The 18,436-nt window shown below is 40.3% G+C and overlaps 1 protein-coding gene across 2 annotated transcripts in view; it reads right to left on the bottom strand.

Annotated features, from left to right (window-relative positions):
• LOC134357641 (multiple C2 and transmembrane domain-containing protein 1-like) overlaps positions 1–18,436 on the bottom strand; it is a 575,938-nt gene that overhangs the window by 234,119 nt on the left and 323,383 nt on the right. For both annotated transcript variants that reach the window (XM_063069271.1, XM_063069272.1), the window contains exons 13-15: positions 8,435–8,537; positions 7,989–8,090; positions 7,690–7,764 (exon numbers count right to left, since the gene is read on the bottom strand). In XM_063069271.1, coding sequence (XP_062925341.1) covers positions 7,690–7,764; positions 7,989–8,090; positions 8,435–8,537 — 280 coding nt within the window. The remainder of the gene's footprint in view (positions 1–7,689; positions 7,765–7,988; positions 8,091–8,434; positions 8,538–18,436) is intronic.

The following is an 18,436-nucleotide window of genomic DNA, read 5'->3' as shown; positions in this document are numbered from 1 at the left end:
CAGTATTCACCTGTGAAAAGGACTTTAGCAATTGTGAGGATGACTTAGTGGACTGAAAAGCTTGAGTGCATAGACATTAAGAAAGAGGATGTGCTGGAGCTTTTGAAAGGTACTAAGTTAGTTAAGTCGCTGGGACCAGATGAGATATACCCAGGCTACTATGGGAAGCTAAGGAGGAGATTGCTGAGCTTCTTTGTGATGGTCTTTGCATTATCAATAGGGACAGGAAAAGTATCAGAGGATTGGAGGTTGCAAATGTTGTTCCCTTGTTCAAGAAAGGAAGTAGAGATAACCCGGGAAATTATAGACCAGTGAGTCTGACTTCAGTAGTGGGCAAGTTGTTGGAGAAGATCCTGAGAGGTAGGATATATGAGCATTTGGAGAGACGGTAATCTGATTAGGGATAGTCAGCATGGCATTGTCAAGGGCAGGTCGTGCCTTACCAGCCTAATTGAACAAAACACAGTAATAAAGGTGGTGCAGTAGATGTAGTGTATATAGATTTCAGTAAGGCACTTGATAAGGCTCATGCAAGGCTCATTCAGAAAGTAAGGAGGCATTGGATCCAAGGAGACCTTGTTTTGTGATTCCAGAATTGGCTTGCCCACAGAAGGCAAAGGATGGTTGTAGATGGTTTGTGTTCTGTATGGAGGTCAGTGACCAGTGGTGTTGCACGGGGATCTGTTCTGGTTCCCCTCCTCTTTGTGATTTTTATAAATGACCTGGATGAGGAAGTAAAATGGTGGGTAATAAATTTGCTGATGACACAAAGGTTGGGGGTGTTGTGGATAATCTGGAGGGTCGTCAGAGGTTATAGCGGAACATCAATAGGATGTAGAACTGGGCTGAAAAGTGGCAGATGGCATTCAACCCAGATAAGTGTGAAGTGGTTAATTTTGGTAGGTCAAATTTGAAGACAGAATGGTAAGAGACTCTTGGCAGTGTGGAGGATTAGCAAGATCTTGGGGTCTGTTTCAATAGGATACTCAAAGCTGTTGCGCAGGTTGCCAGTGTTGTTAAGAAGGTGTATTGGTGTGTTTGCATTCGTCAACCGTGGGATTGAGTTCAAGAGCTGTATAAGACCTCAGTTCAACCCCACTTGGAGTACTGTGTTCAGTTCAGATCACCTCACTACTGGAAGGATATGGATACTACAGAGAGAGTGAGAGGAGATTTACAAGGATGTTGCCTGGATTGGAGAGTGTGCCTTATGAGAAAAGGTTGAGTGAACTTAGACTTTTCTCCTTAGAGTGATGGAGGATCAGCAGTGCTTGACCCATATTGGTGTGCTCGTCACCACATTGGCAGTGTTTGACCCATATCGGTGTGTTCGTCACCAGATTGGCAGCGTTTGACCCGTATCAGTGTGTTCGTTACCGGATCGACAGTGTTTGACCCGTATCGGTGTGTTCATCACTGGATCTGCAGTGTTTGACCCATATCGATGTGTTCGTCACCACATTGGCAGTGTTGACCCATATCGGTGTGCTCGGACCCGGACCAGCAGTGTTTGACCCATATCGGCAGCGTTTGACCCGGATCATAGAAACACAGAAATATAAAAAACCTACAGCACAATACAGACCCTTCAGCCCACAAAGCCGTGCCAAACATGTCCCTACCTTAGAAATTACTAGGCTTACCCATAGCCCCCTATTTTTCTAAGCTCCATGTACCTATCCAAAAGTCTCTTAAAAGACCCTATCCCTATTTTACATAACCATCTTTTCCGGCCTTCTATGCAAGACTTAACATTTCATGTCTGGTACAGAAAGGGCATTAGGTGCTTTGAAGATCTTTTCATAGATAATCGTTCTGCAACTTTTGAACAACTGTCTGCAAAGTTTAACCTATCTAGTACTCATTTTTTTAGATATCTTCAAATTAGACATTTTATTAACCCTTTAGTACCAAACTTTCCTAAGATGCCTGAAAAAACGTAGTGGACTTGTTTCTTTGTATAAATCCATTGGGTAAAGATTTAATATCTACTATTCGTGATAAGTTAGCAACCTTGAGGCTTTGATAAAATTTGAACTGCCTGGGAGCATGATTTAAATATTTCTCTGTCCGATGAGGTTTGGGATTCAATTCTTAAGTCAGTTAACTCAACCTCTTTACATGCTCGCCGCTGTCTTTTGCAGTTCAAGGTTGTACATAGGGGTCATATGTCTAAAACTAAATTATCGCGGTTCTACCCTGATATTAGACCCTTTTGTGACAAGTGTATATTCATATGTATTGGGCTTATCCTAGTTTGGAAAAATTTTGGAGAGAAGTCTTTTTAACTTTATCCCATATTCTTAATTGCCACTTAGAACCTAACCCCTTGATTTCTCTCTTTGGCACCTCGGGTGAAGTTGACATGTATTTGAGTCCGACTAAACGTCAAACATGATCTTTTGGCTCTCTTTTGGCTAGATGTTTAGTTCTTCCTAGGTGGAGAGATGTTGATCAATGGCTTAGAGACATTATGTCCTGCTTAGACCCTGAAAAGATTCATTATTCACTTCTTAGTTCGGACATAAAGTTCCATAAGGTGTGGGGACCTTTTCTTGAGTATTTTCATAAGTCCTCTCTAGATTAAAGGTTTATCCTCCTTTTTTTTGTATTTTATTCCCTTACTTTCAGCTTTTTTTTCTGGTTAAGTTTTACAGTTTTTTCCATATGAAATATATTACAGCTTAGGTAGTAGGCAAAATACTTTTTATTATATTTACAGCTCTGTGGTGACAAAAGCTCTGTTTAACTTTTCTTTACATCGAAATGATTGGCTTGGAGTTGCGTAGAGGGAGGGTGGGGAGGATGCTAATTATATATGATTTTATTTTGGGTGCTTTTTCTTTACTGTTATGAATTGTATATTGGACATGTTTGTTTTCACTGTATAAATCCCTTTTTTGCTGGTGGGTTTTGTTTCTGTTGTAGAAACTCAAAAAAACTAATTAAAAAAAATGAAAAAAAAGGAGACTCTATCGTATCCATCTCCACCACCGTTGCCAGCAGCACGCACTCACCACTCCGAGTAAAAAACTTACCCCTGACATCTCTTCTATACCTACTCCCCAGCACCTTAAACCTGTGTCCTCTTGTGGCAACCATCTCAGCCCTGGGAAAAAGCCTCTGACTATCCACATGATCAATGCCTCTCATCATCTTATACACCTCTATCAGGTCACTTCTCATCCTCAGTTGCTCCAAGGAGAAAAGGCTGAGTTCACTCAACCTGTTTTCATAAGGCATGCTTCCCAATCCAGGCAACATCCTTGTAAATCTCCTCTGCATCCTTTCTATGGCTTCCACATCCTTCCTGTAGTGTGGCGACCAGAGCTGAGCACAGTACTCCAAGTGGGGTCTGACCAGGGTCCTACATAACTGCAACATTACCTCTCGGCTCTTAAATTGAATTCCATGATTGATGAAGGCCAATACACCATATGCCTTCTTAACCACAGAATCAATCTGTGCAGCTGCTTTGAGCGTCCTATGAACTCGGACCCCAAGATCCCTCTGATGCCAAGAGTCTTACCATTAATACTGTATTCTGCCAGCTTATTTGACCTACCAAAATGAACCACTTCACACTTATTTGGATTGAACTCCATCTGCCAATTCTCAGCCCAGTTTTGCATCCTATCCATATCCCGCTGTAACCCCTGACAGCCCTCCACACTATCCACAACACCTCCAACCTTTGTGTCATCAAATTTACCAACCCATCCCTCCACTTCCTCATCCAGGTCATTTATAAAAATCACGAAGAGTAAGGGTCCCAGAACAGATCCCTGAGGCACACCACTGGTCACCAACCTCCAAACAGAATATGACCCATCTACAACTACTCTTTGCCTTCTGTGGGTAAGCCAATTCTGGATCCACAAAGCCATGTCCCCTTGGATCCCATGTCTCCTTACTTTCTCAATAAGCCTTGCATGGGGTACCTTATCAAATCCATATATACTTTTCCACTGTCCCACTTGATAGGTCCTATTTCACATCTTATCCTCTTGCTCTTCACATACTTGCAGAATGCCTTGGGGTTTTCCTTAATCCTGCCCACCAAGGCCTTCTCATGGCCCCTTCTGGCTTTCCTAATTTCCTTTTTAAGCTCCTTCCTGTTAGCCTTATAATCTTCTACATCTCTAACATTACCTAGCTTTCTGAACCTTTTGTAAGCTTTTCTTTTCTTCTTGACTGGATTTATTACAGCTTTTATACACCACGGTTCCTGTACCCTACCTTAACTTCCCTGCTTCATTGGAACATACGTATGCAGAGCTCCACACAAATATCCCCTGAACATTTGCCACAATTCTTCCATACTTTTCCCTGAGAACATCTGTTCCCAATTTAAGGTTCATTTTCTTGGAGGCATTTACAGGAATTGCAGGTATCAGAAGTAATAACTGGATTGATCGAAATGGCACCAATCAGTGGCAATGGTTTGTCTGCAGCTCCAATGGGAATCATCAAATATTTCTTTCTAGGACTATTACAGCTGAAATCCACAGTCAGTTCCATGGATACCTCAATAAGCAACTTGGTTTTAAAATGTTTCAAAATCTATTGATACTGAAATTTCTCCCTTTTTGCAAGAGTTAATTTAGATGTTTATATCAGTTATTGTAATTTATAGTTTTTAAAATTAGTATCTATTGCAATGTACTGCTATTGCAAAACAACAAATTTCACAACGTGTGCCAGTGATATGAAATCAGATTCTGATTCTGATTCGGATTCAGCAACTCAGCAGATGGAACAGTACCGGGGGGGGAAAGAGTTTGAAAACCTGCCTCAGGATTTACTGGAATATGAAGCTGAGGTGATGTGGCAGAATTTAATTAAAACTTGCTTTGTAACTTATGTTCAAAATACATCTTTGCTGATGTACTATCGAAACACTGTTACTAAAATCAGTAGCTGTTCGTTATTATGAAAGAATGCGAATATAGACAAACTGGACCCAATCCGTATGGTCACGACATTGAGAAGACGCAAGTGAAATAGATCGGCTATTCAAGTCGTGTCTCAATAACAGCCTTGTTCTCAATATCAATAAGACCAAAGAGTTGATTATGGACTTCAGGAAGGGGAAATCAGGAGAATATGCAAGTGTTCATTGAAAGGACAGTGGTGGAAAAGTGAATATTTTCAAGCTCTTGGGTGTCAAAATCCCAAAGGATCTACCTTGGGCCCAACATCTAGATGCACATTTTGTTTCCCCAGTCCTACACTCAAGTAAGTCTAGCTTGGCCCAGTTTTGACCAGTCAGTTCCAAGCTGAGTGACAAAGCTCGGGGCAGAAGCAGCTACCTGAACAATGTAATTGAGTGATGTGATGCTCTAGCTGGTGACATGGAAATGTAGTAGTTAGCATGATGCTATTACAACTCAGGGTGTTGGAGTTCAGAGTTCAATTCCTACGTCCTCTTTAAGAAGTTTTATGTCCTCCCCATCGAATGTGTAGGTTTCTTCTGGATCCTTGGTTTCCTCCCACCGTTGAAAGATATATTGGTTAGTAGGTCAATTGTGCATTGTAAATTCTCCTGTGATGAGGCTCGGGTTAAATTGGGGGTTGTTGGGCAGTGTGGCTCAAAAGGCTGGAAGGACCTGTTCTGTACTGTATCTCAATAAATAAAATAAAAAATAAATTCCTCTGTAGATTTCTGAGCAACAATAAAACCCGATTCACATCCTTTCCAGATATCAAAGCTCCACTGTGTGGGAGGAGGTGCTACTGCACAGGATTGAAGTAAGCTGCAGAGAGTTGTAAAATTAGTCACCAGCCTCCGTGGTATCCAGGATATCTTTTAGGAGCGGTGACTCAGGAAGGCAGCGCCCATCATTGAGGACCTCATCACCCAGGACTTGCCCTCTTCTCATTGCTACCATCAGGAAGGAGGTACAGAAGACTGAAGTCACACGCTTAATGATTCAGGAACAGTTTCTGCTCCCCTCTCCCATCTGATTTCTGAATGGACCCATGAACAATACCTCACTACTTTTTAAAAGGTTTTCTTTTTGTGGCACTACTTACTTAATTTAACTATTTTATATATATAATTACTTTTCTTTTTCTCCAATTCATCATGTATTGCATTGTACTGCTGCCGCAAAGTTAACAAATTTCACGACATTTGTCAGTGAAATTAAACCTGATTTGGATTCTGATCAAATTAAGAAGAGACATTAATAATATTTTGCCCTTACTTTGCTTCAGTATGTGTGGCGTGTGGCCAAGTGGTTAAGGCGTTGGACTAGCGATCTGAAGGTTGTGAGTTCAAGCCCCATCCGAGGCTCTGTGTTGTGTCCTTCAGCAAGGCACTTAACCACACACTGCTCCAATCCACCCAGCTGAAAATGGGTACCGGTGAAATGCTGGGGGTTAACCTCACGATAGACTGGCATCCTATCCGGGGGGGGGGGGGTTCTCGTACTCTCAGTCGCTTCACGCCATGGAAACCGGCATAAGCTCCGGCCTGATGAGCCACAAGGCTCGTGACAGACTTTAACTTTGCTTCAGTGCTGCACCACAATCCAGGTCGAACTCAAGAGCAAATGGACAGGATAAATGTAGCTTCTGTTCTGTTTTTGATCTCTGTGGAAACCCAGTGAAGCCAGGAATTGTCCAGTTGTCCAACACATTGGAGCCAGAGCTGTGGATGTTGCCATGAAATATGTCCAGTCATATCATGAAATTGTTAGCATTTCCCAATAATTATACTTTTCTACACAGTTTAATTGAACTGGCTACAATATTGTGCCAAACAGCAGATGAAAAATATTTCTATAAAATAACTTCTTTCCTTTCTCCTATGGTCCTCTCTCCTCTCCTATCAGATTCCTTCCTCTCCAGCTCTTTACCTTTTCCACCCACTTAGCTTCACCTATCACCTTCCAGCTAGCCTCCTTTCCCTGCCCCACCTTTTTATTCTGACATCTTCCCCACTCCTTTTCAGTCCTGATAAAGGGTCTTGGCCTGAAAAGTCAGATGTTTATTTGTTTCCATAGATGCTACCTGACCTGCTGAGTTCCTCCAGCATTTTGTGTGTGTCACTCTGATTTTCTAGCATCTGCAGAAACAAAAACTGTAAATTTCAACCTGCCACCACTCAGTTAGAGTAAAAGGGCACCCTAACAAGCCCTCCAGCCCAACTGGTCCATGCTGACCAAGATTCCCACCTAAGATAGTCCAATCTGTAGAATTCATTGCCACAGAGGATTGTGGAGGCCAAGTCATTAACATGGAGGTTGATAAATTCTTAATTAGTAAGGGAATTGAATGGGTTAAGAGGAAAAATAAATGGCAAAACAGAATTGATGGGCCGAATGGTTTAATTCTGCTTCTATGATTCATGTTCCTATTTGCCCTTGTTGGACTGGAAACTCTTTGTGTCCATGTACCCCCATGGTCTTATAACTGCAAAACATAATTGTAGACCAAACAGCAACTTCGCCGCACACTCCTGTATCTTGTCAAAATGATTAAGTTGGATGAATGAATATTTCTTTGGGTAACTTTAGAAAACTAAATTACTTACATATTACGAAAGCATAGGCAAACTATCAAGATACAATTGACGTGGACAGCATATTGAAAAACTTCACTGTGCATATCGGATCACTGGTATTACTTTGAAAGAATGTTGTGATAATACACAGAAAAACATTTCAATGTGGCAATGTGTACCTCTTTGGAGATTTTCTGTTCCTCTTCAATGTACTTCTCTTCTTTGGGAGTGATAGTTCTAATACTTGCTCTTACCTGCAATGTATCACAGAGGGACAAAAATGATTCAGTCTCAGTGTAAGATATTTCCCATGGCAATTACAGGACTGAAAAAAATCATTTATACTGGCAGTCTACAGAGAAAAGCATGAGGAAAATAAATGTTTTATGTAACATAAATTACTCATAAAGGATCTTTAATGAGACTTAACCAACCAAAAAGTTTGTATCCAGTATAAAAAGACAAAGTTAACACTTACAACATTAAAAATCACATCCATTTCAAGATAGATGACCCCCTTTGTTGCCCCTGTCAGATTCTTGTTTTTCAAGACGTAGGCTTTCTCTTTACCGCTTTGAATCTGTGGGAAAAGGACATGACAGCCGTCTGTCTCTCGGTCTCTGCTGAATACACACACCCAGCCACCTTTGACCCCGAGCTGCTGAAACTGACAGAGAACCCAAAACAACTGTGGCAACTTTGACAAGTACCTGTTCATTACCAGCACCAAGTCTGTCAAAAAAAAGTATCATGGGATTCCGCACGGCCGTGGATTGAGCGTGCAAGTATTCCGCATGTTGTAGATTGTGCGTGCAAGTATTTTCGCCACATTACTGCAAACCTTGCTTGAGAACTGACAGACACGCAGACTGAAATTTCATTAAGCAAGAAAAACAAAGCATGCAACTGCCAGATTAAACTTACAGCTAGCAAAGGTATAGCAACTTTGCCGAGGAAGTCTGCTTTGCGATCCCGATCTTCATCGTAAACTGTCACTTCCAGAACCGAGTGGATGTCTTCAATGTTGCTGAATAGAAAACAGTGGAAAGGAAGCAAATACAGAGGGGAAAATATAAGTTAATGAGCAACAAATACTAAACTTCATAAAATAATGTATAGGTAGGTGAACAGAAACCAAATAAAGAGTAACACATGAAAAGTTGGCATGAAAACTAATCTGGCAGGGGGTGGGAACCAGAGTGAAGCGACTCAGGATAGGACAGATGGTTAAAAAAAGCAAAGATAGCACGCAGTCAGACTGTCAGGAAGGGCAGGCAGATGATAGGACAAAACTGCAGCCAGCAGGGTGAGTATCAGTGCATTGGGGATGCAGAATCAAAAAGGATAGCAAATACAGTACTCAAAGTGTTAATCTCCTTGCACGGAGTATAAGAAATAAAGTGGATGATCTTGTTGCTCTGTTACAGATTGTTGGGTATGATATTGTGGCCTTCGCTGAATTGTGGCTGACGGATGGTTGTAGTTGGGGGCTGAATGTCCAAGGTTACACGTTGTATCAGAGGGATGGGAAGGTAGGCACAAGGGGATGGCATGGCTCTGCTGGTAAAGAATGGCATCAAATCAGTAGAAAGATGTGACAGGATCGGAACATGTTGAATCCTTGTGGGTTGAGTCAAGAAACTGCAAGGATAAAAGGACCCTGATGGCAGTTATATGCAGCTCCCAACAGTAGCTGGGATGTGGACCACAGATTACAACAGGAAATAAAAAAGGCAAGTCAAAAGGGCAATGTTATGATAGTCATGGGAGATTTCAACATGCACTTTGATTGGGAAAATCAGGTTGGTAATGGATCTTAAGCGAATGAGTTTGCTGAATGCCTACGAGATGGCTTTTTAGAGCAGTTTGTTGTTGACCCTACTGGAGGACAGCTATATTGGATTGAGTGTTATGTAATGAACCAGAGGTGCTTAGGGTGCTTAAGATAAAAGAGCTCTTAGGAGTCAGTAATCACAATATGATAGAGTTCATCTTGAAATTTGCTAGGGAGAAAGTAAAGTCTGATGCAGCAGTATTTCAGCAGAGTAAAGGAAATTACAGTGGTATGAGAGAGGAGTTGGCCAAAGGAAATTGGAAGGAGATGCTGGCAGGGATGACAGCAGAGAAGCAATGATGTGCGTTTCTGGGAAAAATGAGGAAGTGCAGGATAGATGTATTCCAAAAATGAAGAAATACTCAAATGGCAAAATAGTACAACCATGGCTAACGTGGGAAGTCAAAGCTAGCAAACAATATCAACGTGGATTGTAAAAGCTTTTTCAAGTATGTAAAAAATAAAAAAGAGATGAGCGTGGATACAGGACTATTAGAAAATGAGGCTGGAGAAATAATAACGGGGTCAAGGAGATGGCAGATGAACTAAATGAGTATTTTGCATTAGTCTTCACTGCAGAAAACACCAACAGTGTGCCAGATGTTGAAGGGTGTGAGGGAAGAGAAGTGGGTGCAGTTACTATTACAAGGGAGAATGTGCTCAAAAAGCTGAAAGACCAAAGTCACCCGGACCAAATGAACTGCACCCTTGGGTGGGTTCTGAAAGAAGTAGCAGAAGAGATTGTGGAGGCATCAGTAATAATAATCGTATTAGTAATAATTGTTCAAAAATCATTGGAGCCAGAGGACTGGAAAATTGCAAATGTCACTGCACTGTTTAAGAAAGGAGAAAGGCAGCAGAAAGGAAATTATAGACCAGTTAGCCTGACCTCAGTAGTTGGGAAGACGTTGGAATCAATTGTTAAGGATGGGGATCCAGATCCCACCACCAAGCACATCTTTCCTTCCCCCCACTTTCTGCTTTCTGCAGGGATCACTCCCTTGTCCATTTGTCCATCCCCACTGATCTCCCTCCTGGCACTTATCCTTGCAAGCAGCACAAGTGCTACACCTGCCCCAACACCTCCTGCCTCACTACCATCCAGGGCCCTAAACAGTCCTCCCAACTGAGAAAACATTTCACCTGTGAGTATGTCAGGGTAATGTACTGTGGCTGGTGCTCCCAATGTGGTCTCCTGTAGATAGGTGAGACCCGATGTAGATTGGGTGACCGCTTTGCCAAACGCCTACACTCCGTCCACCAGAACAAGTGGGATCGCCCAGTGGCCATTCATTTTAATTCTGCTTCCCATTCGCATTCTGAAATGTCTATCCGTGGCCTCCTCCACTTTCGTGATGAGACCAATTTAGGTTGGAGGAACAACACCTTATATTCTGTTTGGGTAGCCTCCAACCTGATGGCATGAACGTCAATTTCTCAAACTTCTGGTAATAACCCCCACCCCGCACCCCCTTCACCATTTCCCAGCCCCTTTTCTCTCACTCATCTTATCTCCTTGCCCGCTCATCGACACTCTCTGGTGCTCCTCCCCCCTTTTCTTTCTTCCATTTCTTCTGTCTCCTTCACCAATTAACTTCTCGGCTCTTTACTTCAGCCCTCTTGCTTCAGATTTCACCTGTCACCATGTGTTTCTCACTTCCCTCCCCCCACTTCTTCAATCTACTCCTCAGTTTTTTTTCCTCCAGTCCTGCTGAATGGTTTCAGCCTGAAACATCAACAATACTCTTTTCCATAGATGCTGCCTGGTCAGCTGAGTTCCTCCAGTATTTTGTGTGTGTTAAGTGAAACTGATGTTCCTATTGAGAAACGAGATAAAATTATGTACATTTGTAAGTTGAGTCGATGGTGAGGAAGGCAAATGCAATGTTAGTATTCATTTGAAGAGGACTAGAATTTAAAAGCAAGGATGCAATGCTGAGGCTTTATAAGGCACTTGTGAGGCCTCCCTTGGTATATTGTGAACAGTTTTGGGCTCCTTATCTAAGCAAGGATAACCTGGGATTGGAGAGGATCCAGAGGTGGCACATAAGAATGATCCCAGGAATTAAAGAGTTAACGTAGGAGGAGGGTTTCATGATCTGGGTCTGTACTCACTGGAGTTCAGAAGAATGAGGAAGGATCTCTGAAATGTATCAAATATTGAAAGGCCCAGATAGAATGAATGTTTCCAACAGTGGGGAGCTAGGACAGAGTGTACAGTCCCAGCACACAAGGCCATTTCTTTAGAACTTAGATGAGTAGGAATTTCTTCAGTCAGAGGGTAGTGAATCTGCAGAATTCATGGCCTCATATAGCTGTTGGAGGCCAAGTTATTGGGAATATTTAAAGAAGAGGCTGATGGATTCTTGATTAGTAAGGACATCAAAGGTTACGGAGAGAAGGCATACCAATGCCCAAGAAGAGCAGGATGAGCTGCCTTAATGCCTATCATCCAATAGCTATCATATCTATGGTGAAGAAGTGCTTTAAGAGGTTGGTTATGGTTAGAATCAATTCCTGCTAAAGCAAGGACCTGGACCCACTGCAATTTGCCTATCACCATAACAGCTCGTCTGCTGAAGGCTAGATTTGTGGCATTCAAGTCTGGTGACCCAGGCCTGTACCAAAAAACCAGGTATGATTTGCGGAGGGCTACTTTAAGGGCAAAGGGACAATTTCAAACGAGCTTGGAGGCGATATCAGCTGCACGGCAACTCTGACGGGGTCTGCAAGACATTACATCCTACAAAGTGAAACCCAATAGCATGAATGGCAGTGATGCTTCACTACCAGGTGAACTCAACAGCTTCTATGCCCGCTTTGAAAGTGAGAACACAACTACAGCTGTGAAGATCCCTGCTGCACCTGATGACCCTGTGATCTCTGTCTCAGAGGCCGATGTTAGGCTGTCTTTAAAGAGAGTGAACCCTTACAAAGCAGCAGGTCCTGATGGAGTACCTGGTAAGGCTCAGAAATCTGTGCCAACCAACTGATGGGAGTACTCAAGGACATTTTCAACCTCTCACTGCTACAGGCGGAAGTTCCCACGCTTCAAAAAGGCAATAATTATACCAGTGCCCAAGAAGAATAATGTGAGCTGCCTTAATGACTATCACCAGTGGCACTCACATCGACAGTGATAACATGCTTTGAGAGGTTGGTCATGACAAAACTGAACTCCTGCCTCAGCAAGGACCTGGACCCATTGCCACCTATTGATACTGGTTATCAACCCTTCATACTCCCAATACTGATTCAGGGTCACAACCATCATGCCAAAAGATACTGCTTTACCCACTGAGTCCTCCCACACAGGAGACAGAGGGTGACAGAGGTAGAAACACACACACAAAACACTGGAGAAACTCAAGTCAGACGGTATAAATGGAGGGGAATAAACAGGATCTGATGAAGGGTCTTGGTATGAAATGCCAACAGTTTATCCCTTTATTGATGTTGTCTGACCTGCTGAGTTCCTCCAGCATTGTGTCTGTTGCACAAAATTTACAGCATCCACAATGATGGTGGTAGGACATGTGAGTGGAAGTGTCCCACATTGATGATGCTACGGCACGTGACTGTCCCACATTGATGATGCTACGACACGTGACTGTCCCACCATGATGATGCTAGCTCCTTGCAGGTGCTAGAACCCTTGAATGGAAGTGTCCCACAACAATGGTTCTAGGATATCTGAGTGGAAGTGTCCAAAAGTGATGATGCTAGGACACGTGACTGCCCCACAAAGATGATGCTAGGTCCTTGCAGGTGCTAGGTCACTGCTATTTGTGACATACTGTACATGAATGACATAGGCGTAGATCAGTAAGTTGACCAAAGACATGAAGACACCGATGAGGTTAGGACAGACACCATGAACGGTAGGGTATTGAGCAAGAGCTACTCTGAAGTATAAAGTCCTTGATGGTGACAACACAGATAGATAACAGTGTTAAGACAGAATATTAGATTAGATTATGAGGACGCGCAGTCCTCGTTCATTGTCATTTAGTAATGCATGCATTAAGAAATGATACAAGCCCTCTTGTATATGCGATACAAGCCCTCTTCAGTCAAGCCATTAAAAACTGAAGTAGGGAGGTAATGCTCCAAATTTATAAAACCATGGTCAGATCTTGCCTGGGGTATTAGAAAGATGGAATGGAATTGGAGAGGGTGTCGAGTAGATTCACCAGGAAGTTGCCTGGCTTAGTTCTATTATGAGGGGAATCTGGAGAAGCTAGGGTGAACTCCCAGGGGTGGAGGAGGTTAAGTGGGGATGTGGCTCAGGTATATAAAACTAGGAAGGATATATAAAACTAGGAAACATTTCCTCATCCCATACTCAGATAGAACTAGGTTTGGAGTAATGGGGATGAGATTTAGAGGTGTTATTGGAGGAGAGTGGGGAAACCTTCTTCAGCTAGAATGTCAAGAACCTGGATTACACTGGCCGAGAAAATGGATGAAACTAGGCCACTAATGAGAGGCAATGGACAAAGTGCTAGTGAAATAATAATTAAAAAAGCAGAGAAATTAGATTAATTTATGATAATGACTGACAATGTATCTGAGAGGGTTGAAGAGGTAGAGTTGGCCCTGTAATCGACTGATGTCCACATAGAGTATGTTAATTAAGGAGGAAGAGGAGGAAGACAAGATCTTCAAGGAATTTCCAGAACGGACAGAGAAGAAAACCTGTATAGATGTGGTGTAACATGGGCATGTAGATGATCTAGATAACTGGGAAACATGACAGGAAATTACACTGTGGCTGGCTTTATTCTAACTATAGAACATAACCACCATCTCCAAAACAAAAATGCCAGTTCACCTTATTGAAGTTAAACAGAATAAAGTACTGTATAATGATTATAAGAACTGATTATAAGAATTATAAGAAGATTATCTTTCTTTCTTTTTAAATCTTTTTATTAGTTTTTCAAAATTATAAACTCAATAACAAAGTTGGTACAAAGAGATTGGAATAATGTTCATCAGCATATATAAAATGAATTTTAAGTAACATAGATATAAAAGACTTCCAAACTCATAATGAGATTAATCATTAAAAAAAGAAATAAAAAGAAAAAAAATATAAACAAAAAAAAGCCCAAAAGAAAAAGAGAAAAAAAACTCAAAAAAAGCAAAACAGGGTTAGACCAACAGATTGTATCAGACACGTTCAATAATGTCGTTAACTCCGCTCCTCTCATCATATAACTTAAGTTTAGAAAAAAGATTCGGAAAGGTCAGATTACATCATATGAAAATGTTGCATAAAAGATTTCCAAGTTTCTTCAAATTTAACCGAAGGGTCAAAAATATCACTTCTAATTTTAATGAAGATTATCAATGTCTCTCTGAAGTGAAAAACCATCCTTATCTTGTCAAACACAAATTATATCATCTTCAAAATTTATCATGACTCCTACATTTAAATCTTATTTACCTATATAACAAAATACATAAGATTTGTGAGTGGCCTTGCTGTTGCCATTCAGTGGCAAAGATACCCGTCAATCTTTCATCTCAGTCCCTTGCTACTGTGCCAGCTTTGGACAAAGTCAGATCTATCTATCAGTGTTATAGCGGAGTACTGATTGGAAAAAGAACACTGGCAGAGATGACACAAGAACAGCAATGGCTGGAACTTCTGGGAGCACTTCAAAAGGCATGGGATATATACATCCTAGAGAAGAAGTATTCTGAAGACAGGATGATGCAACCACCATGGCTGACAAGAGAAGTCAAAGCAAAAGAGGGGCCTATAATAGTGAAGAATTAATAGGAAGCTTTGAGAAAACACCATAACGCAACTAACGAAGACATAGAACATAGAATGGTGCAGCACAGTACAGGCCCTTCAGCCCACAATGTTGTGCCAACAAGGTAAGCTAGCCAATAATATCAAACAGGATACCAAAAGTTCCTCCAGATATATAAAATTTAAGAGAGAGGTGAGAGTAGATGTCGGATCATGGATAGAGCATTGGCAGATGGGCAGCAAGCAAAGACTGGGAATAAAGGGAGCCTTGCTGATTGGCTGGTGGGAACTGGTGATGTTCCACAGGGGACTGTGTTGGGACCAACTCTTTTTACATTATGTGTCAATGATTTGGATGATGGAATGGAAGGCATTGTTTCAAAGTCTGCAGGTGATATGAAAATAGGTGGAAGGCAAGGAGTTTTGAAGATTTAGACAGATTAGGAGAATGGGCAAAGAAATGGCAGATGGAATACTGTGTCAAGAAGTATATGGTCATGCACTTTGGTAGAAGAAATGAAAGGGTTGACTATTTTCTAAATGGAGAGAAAATAGAAAAAACTGAGGCACAAAAGGACTTGGGAGTCCTTGTGCAGGATTCCCTAAAGGTTAATTTGTATTTTGAGTCTTTGGTGAGGCAGGCAAATGCAATATTAGCATTCATTTCAAGAGGACTAGAATATAAAAGCAAGGATGTAATGTTGAGACTTTATAACGCACTGGTGAGGCCTCACTTGGGGTATTGTGTGCAGTTCTGAACCCTGACCTTATAAGGGACATTCTGAAACTGGAGAGGGTTCAAAGGAGGTTCATGAAAATGATTACAGGATTGAATGTCTTGTCATATGCAGAACGTTTGATGGCTCTGAGCCTGTATTCACTGGAATTTAGAAGAATGAGGGGTGATCTCATTGAAACCTATCAAATGGTGAAAGGTCTTTCTTTCTTTCTTTCTTTTTAAATCTTTTTATTGAGTAAGTATACAAAAAAGGTAAGCCATATAAACATTAATACAATGTTAAAGTATAATAAAATTCCAAAAGATAACAATACCAAAAAGAAAATACTACAAACAATGTAATTTAAGCATAAGAAACCAAGATAACATAATAGTATACTAAATTTTATATATATCAATGGAAAAAAAAGAAAAAAAAACCCAAAAAAAAACCCACCGTGCAGCTAACTAAAAGCAAGGCAAAGCAATGGGCTAACTTGAAACCAAACAGAGTTAAACTTAAAATCACGTCCTCAATCCCGACCTCCATTAAAACAGTGAAAAAAAAACAAGAAGGATAAATATTACATTAAATGAAAATATCGAATAAAAGGTCCCCAAATCTGTTCAAATTTAAATGAAGAATCATAAAGGTTACTTCTAATTTTCTCCAAATTCAAACATAAAATCGTCTGAGAAAACCAAAAAAAGGTAGTTGGAGCATTAAGCTCTTTCCAATGTTGTAAAATACATCTTTTCGCCATTAAAGTAAGAAATGCAATCATTCTACGGGCTGAAGGGGAAAGATTACTAGAAATTTTAGGTAGTCCAAAGATAGCAGTAATAGGGTGAGGAGAGATATCTATATTTAATACCTTAGAAATAATATTGAAAATATCTCTCCAAAAAGTTTCCAAAGTAGGGCAAGACCAAAACATATGAGTTAAAGAGGCTATCTGCCCCGAACATCTATCACAGAAAGGATTAATATGCGAGTAAAAACGCGCTAACTTATCTTTGGACATATGTGCTCTATGAACCACTTTAAATTGAATTAGGGAATGTTTAGCACAAATAGAGGAAGTATTAACTAATTGTAAAATCTGCCCCCAATCATCCACAGAAATGGTAAGCCCCAATTCCTGTTCCCAATCTACCCTAATCTTATCAAATGGAGCTTTCCTAAGTTTCATAATAATATTATAAATCATAGCCGATGCACCTTTCTGACATGGATTAAGGTTAATTATCGAATCTAAAATATATATAGGAGGAAGCATTGGAAAGGAAGAAAGTATAGTACTTAGGAAATTTCTAACTTGTAAATATCTAAAAAAATGTATTCTTGATAAGTTATATTTATTAGATAATTGTTCAAAAGACATAAGGGAACCATCTAAAAATAAATCCAAAAACCGTAAAATACCCTTAGTCTTCCAAGTTTGAAAAGCGCGATCCGTAAAAGAGGGAGGAAAAAATATGTTACCTAAAATAGGAATCGCTAACCCGAATTGATTAAGATCAAAAAATTTTCTGAATTGAAACCAAATGCGCAAAGCATATTTAACTATCGGGTTAGAGACCTGCTTAAGGCGTTTCGAATCAAAAGGAAGAGAGGAACCTAAAATAGAACCAAGTGTATAACCCTGAACAGATTGTAATTCCAATGCTACCCATTTAGGAATAGATAGTATGTCCCGGTCAAGTAACCAAAATTTCATATGTCGAATATTAATAGCCCAATAATAAAATCTAAAGTTAGGTAATGCTAAACCTCCATCTCTCTTAGCTTTCTGTAAATGTATTTTACCCAGTCTCGGATTCTTATTCTGCCAAATAAATGAAGAAATTTTAGAGTCAACTTTATCAAAAAAAGATTTAGGAACGAAAATTGGTAATGCCTGAAACACATATAAAAATTTTGGCAAAAAAAACATCTTAACTGCATTAATACGACCAATCAAAGTTAAATATAAGGGAAACCATTTAGATGAAAGTTGAGTAATATGGTCTATTAATGGTAAAAAGTTAGTCTTAAATAAATCTTTATGTTTACAAGTAATTTTAATCCCAAGATATGAAAAGTAATTATTAATCAATTTAAATGGAAATTTATAATATAAGGGAAGATGTTTATTAATCGGAAAAAGTTCACTCTTACTAAGATTTAATTTATAACCTGAGAAAAGACCAAATTGTGCTAATAACTCTAAAACAGCAGGAATGGATCTCTCAGGATTAGAAATATATAAAAGTAAATCATCAGCATAGAGTGATAATTTATGGGACTTTAATCCCCGAGTTATCCCAGTAATATTTGAAGATTCTTGAATAGCAATTGCAAGAGGTTCTAATGCAATATCAAATAATAGGGGACTAAGAGGACAGCCTTGTCGAGTACCACGAAAAAGAGGAAAAAAAGGTGAGTTTAAAGAGTTAGTATGAACCGAGGCTACAGGGGAGTGATATAACAGTTTAATCCAGGATATAAATTTCAAGCTAAAATTAAACATTTCAAGCACCTTAAATAAATAAGGCCATTCTACTCTATCAAAAGCTTTCTCGGCATCTAAAGAAATAACACACTCAGGAACATTTTGTGAGGGA

This window comes from Mobula hypostoma, chromosome 16, assembly GCF_963921235.1.
Source record: "Mobula hypostoma chromosome 16, sMobHyp1.1, whole genome shotgun sequence".
NCBI classification, from domain to species: Eukaryota; Metazoa; Chordata; class Chondrichthyes; order Myliobatiformes; family Myliobatidae; genus Mobula; species Mobula hypostoma.
This window is presented reverse-complemented; position numbering and strand designations above follow the sequence as displayed.